The sequence below is a fragment of the Gossypium raimondii genome, chromosome 9 (genome assembly GCF_025698545.1).
Source record: "Gossypium raimondii isolate GPD5lz chromosome 9, ASM2569854v1, whole genome shotgun sequence".
In the NCBI taxonomy this organism is placed as follows: Eukaryota; Viridiplantae; Streptophyta; class Magnoliopsida; order Malvales; family Malvaceae; genus Gossypium; species Gossypium raimondii.
The window spans coordinates 28,359,475-28,373,278 of record NC_068573.1 but is presented as its reverse complement, the minus strand read 5'-3'; the positions used below and the strand labels follow the sequence as shown (position 1 = coordinate 28,373,278).

At 32.6% G+C, this 13,804-nt stretch overlaps 2 protein-coding genes across 2 annotated transcripts; one reads left to right on the top strand and one right to left on the bottom strand.

Moving 5' to 3' along the window:
* Positions 1–414, top strand: LOC105797608 (uncharacterized). Its single transcript, XM_012627555.1, has one exon. It carries the CDS (start codon positions 1–3, stop codon positions 412–414), a length of 414 nt encoding a protein of 137 aa, XP_012483009.1.
* An 8,713-nt stretch (positions 415–9,127) lies between these two features.
* Positions 9,128–12,938, bottom strand: LOC105798834 (F-box protein At3g07870). The gene is made up of 3 exons (XM_012629036.2): positions 11,537–12,938; positions 9,621–9,756; positions 9,128–9,519 (listed from the first exon to the last, which is right to left on the bottom strand). The coding sequence occupies exons 1-3, from the start codon at positions 12,721–12,723 to the stop codon at positions 9,421–9,423; spliced, it is 1,422 nt and encodes a 473-aa protein (XP_012484490.1). The 5' UTR covers positions 12,724–12,938; the 3' UTR covers positions 9,128–9,420.
* Between the last annotated feature and the right edge of the window lie 866 nt (positions 12,939–13,804).

Sequence of the window (13,804 nt, the reverse complement as noted above, 5' to 3'; positions counted from 1 at the left end):
ATGCTTGGTTGTATGGACATAGACCTTGCATTAAGGGAAGAACAACCTGCACCTTTCCCTGCGGAAAGCACCCATAATGTTAAGAGGGATTTTGAGAGGTGGGATCGTTCAAATCGTATGAGTCTAATGATCATGAAACACAGCATTCTAGAAGCTTTTAGGGGCACAGAATCTGAAGAGATTACTCAGGCTAAGGGTTTCCTTAATGAAATTGAGAAACGTTTTGCTAAAAACGATAAGGTTGAGATCACATCACTTCTGACTTCTTTGATGTCTATGAAGTATAGGGGTCAAGAAAACGTAAGGGAGTACATTATGGAGATGTTCCATACTGCTTCAAGACTTAAGGCACTTAAGATCGAGCTTTCTAAGGAATTGATTATTCTTATGGTTTTGGTATCTCTTCCTGCATAATTTAATCAATTTAAAATAAGTTATAACTGTCAAAAGGAGAAATAGACTCTAACGAGCTTATTTCTCATTGTGTGCAAGAGGAAGAAAGATTGAAGCGTGATAAGTCTGAAAGTGCTCATTGGCCAATGCCCCTAAAGACAAGGGCAAGTGTAACAGCCCGATTTTGGGTCTAGATGGAATAGTGGTTTTTGGACCACAAATCCGACGAGGAAAAAAAATATAATGGCCTGAATTTTCAGAGGTGTCGGAACAGTGATTCGAGATCACTAAATTCGACAAATGAGTAGAAAATATTATTAATTTAGTGAGTATAAGTTAAATGTGAAGTTAGGAAAATTTTTGAAATAGTGAATAGTGCACTAGAAATAAATATTAAAATAATTAGAATAAAAAAATAGGGTATCGAGACCTCAGAGATTTTAAATCGAGCCATAAATATTTTTATAAATATTTATTGAGTGTTAAAAAGTTAGTATTAAAGTTTTGTTAAGAAATTTTAAAGTTCCGATAATTAATTGAACAAAAAGGACTAAATTGTAACAAATGCAAAATTATGGGAAATGATTAAATAGCTTAAATGATAAAAGGAAGAGGGCTTCAAAGGCAAATAGACCCAAGTTCTATTTGGGCTGGAATGCAAAGGCATGAAATCAGCAACAAAGTAAGGAGAATTAAGGGCAAAATTGGAATATTGCAAAATTTACTTAATAAAGTTAGGACCAAAGTGGAATTATCTAGATTTCTCTTTATTTTTCTGCATTCTCATCAGCAAAAACACCATAGAAGGGTTTCCTTAAGCTGGTTCTTCCCATTTTTACTGCAGGTAAGTTCAATTCTTGATTATTTCTTGAAATTTTGGTGTTTTTGTGACTTTTACAACTACGCCCACTTGTTGTATTCATTAGTTTTTGATTCTATGAAAGAAGTTGAAAGTTGCTATGATTATGTGCTGGAAGTATATGATGATTTAGTATGGAATTAGAGCTTTAAATTGTTCATATGCTGATTTTATTGAAAGAATTGAATAGAAAGTGAATGTTTGGGACCTAATAGTAAAAGAGTTTGAAGATAGAGTTATATGTGGAAATTATGAATTTCAATAGTTGTGAAACAACTTATAATGTCTAGGTAAAGTATTAATTGAGAAAATTAGATTAATTGAGGGGTTAATTGAGAAAGGACCGAATTGTATAAACTGTGAACTTTGGGGCAAAATGGAAATCAACATTTTGCACTAAAGTAGTTTTAGACAGCAGCAGTAGTATAACTTTGAAAAATCACCAAAAATTGTGGGAATTGAATTAGAGGGTGAATAAAATATAAAATTAAATCTTATTGAGTCTAGTTTCTCATAGAAGAAACAGTGTAAGCAATGGAATTGTAAATCATAAGATATAATAAATTTTGTGAGACAATGTCAGAATGATTTCGGGTTCCCCTGTTCTGACTTTGGAAAATCATCAAAAAATTTAAGAAAAATAATTATGAGTTATAATTTATATGCTTAGAATCCTTAATGAGTCTATTTTCAAAGTAAATAAACAGAAACATCATCCAAATTCTGTACAATTAGATAATTCATTTTTAGTGAAGAGTGGTCGGAACTGTCAGACAGCGAAATAGGAGAAACTTTAAAAAATAAAATGTACTATTTTTATGAACCAAAAATTATGAAAATTTTATGGTAAGAAGGTATGTGAGTCTAGTTTCAGGAAAAATTAACGGATATTAATTTGGAGCTCTATAGCTCCGGATAAAAATAATTTAGTGACTCTGACTCGGATAAACAGCTTTGAATATACATATGAGTGAATAGTGAAATTATAGCTAATGTTGTTTAAGTGTGTTATACACATTAAGGATGTGGAATGGAGAGGAGGAGGAGGAAAATTGGGAAATATATGAATTATTTGTGTATAATTGGTCATATGCTTGATTATAATTGATAAACGATGAAATAGAAATGATGCTTATATTTGTGCATTATTGGTCATGGTTTAAGCTCATGTGTGAAAATAAAGTTTCATAGTATGTGTGTATGGTATATTCGGTATATGATTTGGCATGAAATAATGTCATGAATGGTTTATGAATTAACACATGTTGGTAAGCCTGATACATTGTGCTCATCCATGCTTATAATGCTTATGCTATATGTGTATTTGGCTAACATATTTGGTGTATATGCTTAGGCTTTGGCCAAGTAGTGGCTAGATTATGCCACGTTAAATTTATAAGTTATGCATTGAAATGGTTTATCATGTGGTTAGTTCCAAAAAGAGTTATGTTTAAATACACTAGCTTGCAACTATGGTTGAATGATATGCTTATATCTTGTATGATGTGCATAGAAACAAGTGTGGAAAGATAATGAAATAATAAGTTCATATGGCTGAAATTTAATGATTAAATGTTAATTTCACGAATAATATAATATGTGATGAAATATATTTATTGTTGAAATGAGAATAAAACAAAAATGCGAAAAACCGAATAAATGATCAAATTGAGCGGAACGCCGGATTTGAGTACTTCTGATCAGTGGCAAAGTGATAAGTGTTAGCTTTAGCTACACTTATCTGATCAAGTGACAAAGTGATAAGCGTTAGCTTTAGCTACACTTATCTGATCAAGTGACAAAATGATAAGTGGTAGCCTTAGCTACACTTATCTGATCAGGGACAAGTGATAAGTGATCATACGTAAGACCATAGTTATACTATGGCGAAGTCAAAGTGAAGTACTCAATTTTTCGTAACCGTTCCCTAATTTGATTAAGGATGGTAAGTGACAAATGGGCCCAAAAGAATTAAAGTAAATGGATAAGTGGTAGTGTATTTATACCAAGATGATGTTGTTATTTAAGCTAAAGTGATATTTTCATTGCAAAATTGAGAATTTCATAAATGTGTTATTGAATGGTATAATCGATAAACGTTGAGTTAAATGGTAAATACGTATTAGTGTTGAACTTAATGTTATTGAATTGTACGTGAATTAAATGGAAATTGCTAGTGAATTGATTTAAATTGTGAGCATGAGAAGTTGCGAATTGAATGAAATGGAAATGAAACATTGAATTGCATGAGTATGTATCGGGTCTCGTAGGCCCTAATTATTATGATTATAATGTTTTGAGGATATATTGTGAAAAGTTATAGAAGCATGTTAATTATTTTGAAAGTTTTAATTTAGATGAAATTTTATAACTCGGTTAAATACGTTTACAAGTGTATGTGTTTTGGTAATGCCTCGTACCCTATTCCGGTGTTGGATACGGGGAAGGGGTGTTACAGCAAGAAAAGAAAATATTAGAATGAAGCTGCTAAGGGCCCAACTCAGAAGAAACAACAACAAACTACACAGAGTTGTTTCTTTTGTAACAAGTCTGGACACATAAAGAAAGATTGTACCAAATATCATGCTTGGCGTGCAAAGATAGGTATAATTCTTAATTTGGTCTGTTTTGAGATTAATTTAGCTTCAGTACCTAGAAACATTTGGTGGATAGATTCTGGTGCTACTACTCATATAAGTGTTTTTATGCAAGGTTGCCTGAGTTACCGAAAGCAAGTGATGGTGAAAGACACATCTTCGTAGGTGATGGAAAATCAGTAGAAGTGGAAGCGATTGGGCATTTTAGGTTACTGTTAGGAACTTGTTTTTATTTGGATTTAAAAGACACTTTTATTTTACCGTCATTTAGACGGAATTTAGTTTCTGTTTCTTCATTGGACAAATTTGGATATTATTTTCATTCAGAAACAGTCAATTTAGTTTGTCTTTAAATTCAAATGTTGTTGGAACTGATTATTTAAATACTTAAACCTTTATTTACTAGAAACAGTTGCATCCTATAATGAAACCTTGCATGTGGAATCACGTGGTATTAAATACAAATTAAATAAGGAAAATTCAACATCATTATGTCATAAGCGCTTAGGTCATATCTCAAAAGGTAGAGTTGAATGCCTTGTGTCTGATGGTATTTTAGAGTCCCTTCACTTTAAAGACTTTGATGTCTGTATCAATTACATTAAGGGAAAACAGACCAAAACCAAGAGATTGGGTGCCAATAGACCTTCAAACGTCTTAGAATTAATTCATACATATATTTGTGGGACTTCCTTATGGCATCCTGGAATGGTCAACAATATTTCATAACATTCATAAACGATTACTCACGTTATGGGTACCTATATCTCATTCATGATAAATCTCAGTCTTTGGACATATTCAAAGCTTATAAAGCTGAAGTTGAGAATCAACTCAACAAAAGGACTAAAAACGTCTGATCTGATCATGGTTGTGAGTACTACGGTAGATATGATGGTTTAGGTGAACAATGTTTAGGACCATTTGTGAAATTCCTAGAGGAAGTAGTATTATCCCATAGTACACCATGCCAAGATCACCTAGTATGAATGGTGTAGCTGAGAGACGAAACAGAACTCTTAAGGCTATGGTAAGGAGCATGATTGCTCATTCTACCTTACCTGATTCCCTCTGGGGAGAAACTTTAAAGATAACAATTTACATTCAAAATAGAGTACCCAATAAAGAAGTTGCAAAAACACTTTATGAGCTTTGGATATGTCAAAAGCCTAATCTAAAACACTTTCACATTTGGGGATATCCAGCTGAGGCAAGGCCCTATAGGTCACATGAAAAGAAATTGGACTCCAAAATAGTAAACAACTACTTTATTGGTTATTCTGAGCGATCTAGAGGCTATAAGTTTTATGATCCCACAATAAGAAATATTTTTGAGACGGGAACTGTAACGTTTTTTAAGGATGTTGAGTTTGGGGGGAGAAATAAGGTTAGAGACATTGCTTTTGAGGAGGAATTAGATTTTAACTCAGTTCCTACTATCACTTTGACAATGTTCAGGTTCTCATACCTATCATTGATCAAGAAGTGAATCAAGAACCTCAACAAGACAATGTTGAACAACTCTCGATTCAAGATAAGGTAATTGTTCCAGAAAAACAAACTCAACAACCTCAAGAATAAGTGCCATTAAGGAGGTCCACAAGAGAAAGAAGAAATGCTATTCTAGATGATTATGTTGTATTTCTCAAAGAACATGAGGATGACAATGGAATGATGGAAGATGATCCAATCAACTTTCGTCAGGCCATGAAAAGTTCTAATTCTCAAAAGTGGATTGATGCCATGAAAGATGAGTATAAGTCTATGCAAGACAATAAAGTTTGAGAACTTGTCCCATTACCTGAATGTGCAAAGCCAATTGGTTGTAAATGGATATTTAAAACCAAGAGAGATGCAAATGGTAATGTGGAGAGGTATAAGGTGTGTCTTGTAACTAAAAGATATACTCAAAAAGAAGGTATTGATTTTACAGAGACTTTCTCTCAGTTTCATCGAAATACTCTTTCAAGATAATCATGGCGCTTGTTGTTCATTTTGATATTGAGTTACATTAGATGGATGTTAATACTGCGTTTCTTAATGGTGACATTGAAGAAACAATTTATATGATGCAACCAGAAAATTTTGAGTCAGAAGACTCAAAGAATATGGTTTGCAAATTGACAAAATCCATCTATGGACTCAAACAAGCTTCCAATCAATAGTACCACAAGTTTCATCAAATAATTATTTCGTTCGTTTTTTAGATGAATATTGTTGATGATTGCGTGTATCACAAATTCAATGGGAGTAAGTGCAGATTTCTGGTTCTATATGTTGATGACATTTTACTTGACGTTAATGATATAGGCTTATTGCACTAAACCAAGAGGTTTTTAGCTAAGCATTTTGAGATGAAAGATCTTGGGTACACCTATTTTGTTTTAGGAATTCAGATACATTGAGATTGATCTCGAGGTATTCTTGGATTATCACAAAAGAGCTATATTAATAAAGTACTGAAAAGGTTTGGCATGCAAAGTTGTAGACCAGGTGACACCCCTGCTGCTAAAGGAGACAAATTTAGTCTTACTCAATGCCCTAAAAGTAACCTTGAAATTCAAGAAATGCAAAAGATTCCCTATGCATCAGCTATTGAAAGTTTAATGTATGCTCAAGTATGTACGCGTCCGGACATTGCGTACATTGTTGGGATGTTAGGCAGATATTTAAGCAACCCTGGTATAGACCATTGGATAGCAGCCAAAAGGGTTATGAGATATCTTCAGAGAACAAAAGATTACAAGCTTACTTATAAGAGATCAGATCTTTTGAAGGTCGTAGGGTATTTTGATTCTAATTTCTCTGGGTGCCAAGATAGCAGGAGATCTACATCAGACTATATTTATCAGTTAGCTAGAGGAGCTATATCTTGGAAAAGTGTCAAACAGACACTTGTAGCTTCATCCACTATGGCAGCAGAGTTTGTAGCATGCTATGAGGCATCAAACCATGGAATATGGTTGCGAAATTTTGTCACAGGGCTGTGCATTTTGGAGAATGTAGAAAGACCACTCAAATTATTTTGTGATAATAAGTCAGCAGTGCTTTATTCCAATAACAATAAGAGTTCATCTAAGTCAAAACATATTGACATAAAGTTCCTAGTTGTGAAAGAAAGAGTGCAAAATGGTCAAATATCCATAGAACACATTGGGACAAACTCCATGATAGCGAATCTGCTCACAAAAGGTTTACCATCCAAGGTCTTTCATGAGCACACTGCTCACATAGGTGTTACATTGTTTGAGGATATCATGATTTAGTGGGAGTTTATATATTTTATTTGTTTTATATTTGTTTTTAGACATTTATGTATTTGGTTATGTTCTGATCAGAAATGAAGTATTCGGTTTATTCACTCTGTTTGCTATTTTGATATTGACCTCACTTAAGTTTAAGGAGGACCAGTTGGAAATAGACATGTTTAGATCATATTGCATGTAATTTCCATGCTATACATCCATACTTGATCCATGTCATTTTTTTGTGTTAATATACGTAACCAGGGATGGATTTAGTTACGATATATATAACGAAAGTTGTCTTGGTTCTATGTTAGCATAATTAATGGGCGAGATTGTTGAATACCTTTTAGATATGATAGTAAAATTTTGAGCTCATAAGGTTATATAATGACATGTAATTATAAAGGAATTAGTATATATATGTGTGGTCCAAGTGGGATATTGTTGGAAAATATGGACATCACATATATAATAAGGGTAATTACATATTATTATTTACTATTATGATAGGTAAGCCCAAATTAAAAGTGATCTAATTTGGTTAGAGTTTTATTGGGCTTTAATTATTAAATAAAGTATGGGTCAAATATGTGTAGATACTCTAGCAATTGAGTTCTAATCAAATTTTAATTAATTATGAGCTAATTAGGAATTAGAACTAATATTTCAAGGCTATAAATATTAGGGTTATGGTCCCCAAATTACACACAAGATATCTTTTCTAATATCTCATCCTTAGGAAAGATAGAGCAAATATTCTCTAAATATTTGTGTGCTAATTTGGAAGATCAAATCTCCAAGATCTGTAGATTTTAAGGAATTCATTGATTCAGGTATGCTTCCGCATCTAATTTTATTTTTGATTTATTCTTGATGATTTGACGTGATAGATCCTGGTTTATCAAGTTTTATTTAAGATTTATTTTACAAATCTAACACTTTTCTCTTTTCTTTTCTCTTTTACAGTTCAATTTTTGTTCATGAAATAGTTTTAAATATCACAAATCTACTAATCAAAATCCATACAGTTTTGTTCTTCGATCTCTGATACTAACCATCAGATTGACTTAAATCTAAGGTATGTTCTTCTACTCATTGATGGGTATTAATCCACCGTACCAATCGTCGAATCACCGCTTGAAACCCGATAACTAAACTTTAAAAAAAAAAAAACTAAACAACCTAGTGACTCAAATAGAAACTTTTGAATAGTTCAGTGACTTAAATGAAAACAATTTTATAATTTTTTGAAGTTGAGTTGACTGTAGTTGACCCAAAAAAATTAATTAAAACATAATGTAATGTAAAAAATAATATAAAGAATATATCAATATTTCAAACAATTTAATTTATTAATTATCAACATATTAAAATATTTATAAACATTTAAATATGATTATGACATAAAAAAATAGAATAATTTCTGGAACATGCGACCTTATTCTCTCCCAAAGAAGAAAAAAACACCTAATGCTCATCAACGAGGTCTTGAGCATAACATCGCTTCAATTATTGTTTGGTAATTCGCATATTTTCTTTTTTGTGTTTAAATTATCAATGTTTTGAGGATTATATTTATAGGTTGGTATTTTTTATTATTAACTTTTATTCAAAATAAAATAATTGGTGAAATTTGCATTCACAAAATTACAAAATTGAATATATAAAATAAAATGCAATCACAATATTTAATATTTTGAATTATAATAACGTGCCCAATTTAACTTGTTTATATTAATGTTTAATATCTTATAATTAAATTAATCCAGATGTATATATTTGTAACTTACAATCAATATTACTCCATTCTTGTAGTTATGCATTTCTCAAGTTTGATAATAATAAAAAAATATAAATAATATTTTAGATTGATGTCAACTACAAATATCTTGATAATTCAACCGTACAATCACTAACTTATGTTACTTCTCCCCAACTCGGACGTAAGTTTGAAATACCGATATATCCAACATGCAGTTCTTCTCTTGTAAAGTCTTCAAAGGATTATATTACATTTTCCAACATGAATGTCGAAGAAAATGAAGAGTCTAAATAACATAGCTCAAAAGGTCTAGTTACACAAATCAAAGCATGCCAGTGCCGGTTCTTGGTTTATACGAAAGAGTAGGCTATTCTACTAATTAGCAATACTAATTTTCCCAAGTTCAACAGGAAGATGTTTTCAATATTTACAAGCACAAAAGAGCAATAACATCCACAAATCAGGCATAAAAAAAGTTCAGTTGAGGAATCGGATAATGATATTTCCGATGGACTAAGTTCATATGACAAGTCGAAACGATTTCCTCGATCACTGTTTTCTTCACATATTCCACAGGGTCAGAAACGATTTCGGAGGAGCAACTCCACGATTGATACAAGCCGTACATCTGTTCTCCGAGTTTCTTGCATATAAATTTGCCTGAAATTTTTTAAGTTTCATGTATAATAAAATCAAAACCAATAGTAATCCATATTCAATTGGAGAATCATATGCAAAATCAAGGAAACGACAGAACTCACATGATAAGTTACAGCTCCGTAGGGAACCCCAAAAGCCGGAAAACTACAGCTAGGGTTAACAAGTAGCGCTCCACAATCAGCACAATCTTGGAATTCTTCAGTACATAGTTTGTCATAGTCTTTGGTTCCTTGCATCCTATATATTAATAACTTTTAAGCTTAAAAACAACATTGGCACAGTGAAAAATACGGCATAATAACACCTATGTTTACCCAGACTCGAATTTGAGTGTCAGACGTGAACGCATTTGGATGGTCTTTGGGGTGTAAAAATGAAAAACCGGAGCAATATTGAATAAAACAGACAAGGTTCATGTCTCAATCTAACAACTCAAGCATCAAGCAAGCATGTCTTAAATTATCCAGAAACTTGCAGTATATATCCTAGTTTTTAAATATCTAAACTACTGCTTAAGTCATTAAAAGGTATGATAGGTTATATTACTTGGAATCGAGTGTGAGTATTCGGTACGGGTACATATCAGACACATGTTCAATTTTTTCAATGTTTTTCCATATATTTAGAAGGTCACTTGAAGGTTATATCCCCATACCCATGCGGGACATAGGAGTTCAGCAATCATGTCAGATTTTCAGATATGGGTATAGATATGATCCTCCAAGAACCCTTTAAATAATGCAAAAACCAAGAAAAAAAAAGAATATACCTGCACTGCCAGTATCCAACACTAACACTCAAATCCGAGTACGCTTGGTACATGCTATATGGTACAAACTTCAAGCTTTGCCTACATCATGATTTCTATGAACTTATATTCTTCAAGCAACAGAACATAGTATCATGAAATATGCTATATAACCTAGGAAATAAATGGAATCTCAGAGAAACAAAAATTATATACACATAGATGCACACATATATACACACACACAGATAAATATGACACATACAATTTCCAATTTGCACTCATTTTAAACAAAGCAAATGCATGGTACTTGATATACATATATACAAGCATACAGACACAGACATACATAATATACATACGTATACAGACGTACATATACACACATACAGACAATACACTAGATTGTGGCCCACCCACGATGTGAGTGAAAAACATTTATGAAACAAATTTATAGAAGGTTGAAATAAAAACTAAATGCGCCTTTAGTTGAAATGACGATGGGATCTCAAGTTCAAATTTTATCATACACATGTATTTTTTCTATATAAAAATATAAAAAGGCAATACTCCCCTCAAAATAATATTTGGTACTTTATAAAATAACGGTTTTGGTAATTTCACAACTGAGTTGGGACTTAGTTAGTGGGTGACACCAACTCAGCGAAACACTTAAATATAAAGATATAGATACTGTCAATTAGCACTCACTTGAGACAAAGCAAATGCACGAGTACTTAATATATATATGTACACATAGACGTACATATATATACATACCTACATACAATATATATTGTTGATTTGCACTCATTTGAAACGAAGCAAATGCATGAGTACTTAAAATACACATAAATACAAAGAGACATATGCATATATACATACATATATATGCACACACATACATTATATATTGCCAATTAGCACTCATTTGAAACAAAGCAAATTCACAAGTGCTTAACATATACATACACATACGTATATGCATATATATACACATTCCTACATACGTTATATATTGCCAATTTGCATTGAAACAAAGCAAATGCATTAGTACTTGATACATAAATACAGGCATACATGCAAACATGGAAAATGCATGAATACTTAACATATACAGAAATACATAAATATATTACATATACACACATACATTATGTATTCCCAATTTGAATTCATCTGAAACAAAGCAAATGCATGAATACTTACTATATACATACATATATACATAAATACATATATGCATATAATATATACAAATACATGTACCTAGAAATTTGCTCTCCTTTAGCAACATTGTTAAGAGAAACAAGTGAAGGGGTGAAAGCAGTTGCATCAAACTGGGAACGAGTCCGGAAAAACTTAGTTCCACGAAGATTTTTGCGCTTCTGATTGTAACAAACCACTGCATCATTATTGAACAACATCAAGATTTCCCCATTGTTCAAAACAACCATGGGTTCATAGAAATCCCAACTGCCTTGTTTTGGATACAAATTCTCAATCACAAACTGCTTGATCCAGGACTCCTTCACACCATAATCCTTCATAACCCAAATATCGAATCGCGTCGAGTTCGTAAAGTAAATCATAAACAGACACCCTCCTAGCACTCCAATCCTTGAGTAATTAGTGAACTTCTTATCAGTTTCTCGGAAATGATCAGGCGGTGGGAGCGTCCCAAACTTCTCAGAATCAAAGTCGAAAGTGTGTATGAATTCACTACCATTAGGAGTACAAGGAAACCAGTGAAGAGCGCCATTCAAGAAAGCATTGAAAGGCAAAGCAACAGTATCAATAGGTGCACTCCCAATGCTTCTCCATGTACCAGTTCCAATGGTGTAAATCTCAGCCATTGCGTATCTATTATTCGACTCCATTGCGGGATAATAGCTTTGCAAAACTTTGTATTGATTCATCATAGCTGAATAACCAAGCCCCCAAAAGCTACCCCTTTGCCTGTCCTTATAAGGCGGTTGAATTGTGATGAATTCACCCAAAATCGGATTACAAACATAAATGTTATAATCTTTCTCAGATCCAACTAAACAGAGTAAACCATTGCAAGCATTCATATGAGAGATATCAATAGTGGGGAGATTTGATTTGGGAGTAAAGTTGAGTTTCGAGACCTCAAAAGTTGAACCATTGGCTTCAACATGAGCTAACTGGAGTCGTTTCGAAGCGTTTTGGAGCGGCAGCGTCTTGATTAAGATGCAAACTTGGGATTTCGAGAGTTGAAGCTTAGCAAATTCAGGATCGGAGATAAAACAAAGAAATCTCTTGCAAACGGACCTGCATTGGAAGAGGGTTTTGATTGGGAGCCTTGAGAGAATTTCGTAGATTGTACGACGCGGGAGTTGAAGGATCCTGCAAGGAAGAACCAGTGCCTCTTGATTTGGGACATGGACGATGCTGGTCGAAGCTTTAACGGCTGCTCTTTTTCTGCCATTCATTTTCTTGATGCCGTTTACGAACCCTTTTCTTGGCTTCTTTTGCTTGAAACTTGAAATGGGTTTTTTGGAAAATACTTTGTAAAGAAGAAAGCTTGGGATTGTTTAAATTGTAAAAAAAGATTTCATTTTGGATTTGGGAAATTTTGGAAACCCTAACAGAGAGGGTTTTTGATGATAACTTTCAGAAATTTGGCTGCCAGAATAAGTCAAACTGTGAAAGATGTTGTCGAAATCCCATTACACAATTATTATATAAAAAGTGTTAATTGCATCCAACATCCCTAAATTATTGTCTATATTTTAAATTAGTCCTTAATATACAAAACATTCTAATTGAGTCCAAAAAATATCAATATTATATCAATTAGATCCTTCTAATTGAGTCCAAAACAATAAAATATTTTTATAGTGTACTATATTACAAACTTGATATTAGAATAATATTTTATTTTTATTAAAATATGAATAATTAAAAATATTTTATTAAAGTTGAAATTATAAGAAACTATTAAACCCACAAAAATTATCTTATCAAAGCCCATGATGAATGCACACAAACTGTACCATAGAGGTCATCTGACCAAATGGAGCTTATTTAATCCACTTGAACTGGCCCGATTTGTAGAACAAATGGAGAAACTCATCTATTTGAAGCATTGGTGGCCTAGTGAAACACTCCAATTAAATTAAAGTTACCATGATGAATATTATAAATCTTAAGGGATAAGATTGTATAGAGTTTAAATCCCTTAGGACTCTCATCTTGTAGATAGGCACTAATCTTAGCTGTTGATATAATTCAATATGTACCGTCGGATCTAGGGGAGATCAATTATAAATAGAGTTCTCCCTCTTCATTTGTAAGCATTCCATTCAAATTAAGAGAATACTTTTGAGAGCATTTACTCAAACATTTGGTGTGTTATTGTTTTCTTGTGGCTTTATTGTTCAATTCAAGTCCATTTGTCTTTTCGAGTATATTCCGCTTTACTTCGATGCATTGGAGAATCTCTCTTGAGAATTCTCACTTTCGAAAGATAGGATAACTTAGGCGGATTTAAAGCAAAGGAATGGCCTAAGG

What these genes read in the sequence shown, in the direction of transcription:
- LOC105798834 (XM_012629036.2), bottom strand. Translation starts at nt 12,723, where the DNA reads ATGAATGGCAGAAAAAGAGCAGCCGTTAAAGCTTCGACCAGCATCGTC. An exon ending in AAAGGAGAGCAAATTTCTAG is followed by an intron (nt 9,757 to 11,536) that starts GTACATGTATTT and finishes ATTAATATATAG; the next exon opens with GATGCAAGGAACCAAAGACT. An exon ending in ACGGAGCTGTAACTTATCAT is followed by an intron (nt 9,520 to 9,620) that starts GTGAGTTCTGTC and finishes AAAAAATTTCAG; the next exon opens with GCAAATTTATATGCAAGAAA.
- LOC105797608 (XM_012627555.1), top strand. Translation starts at nt 1, where the DNA reads ATGCTTGGTTGTATGGACATAGACCTTGCATTAAGGGAAGAACAACCT.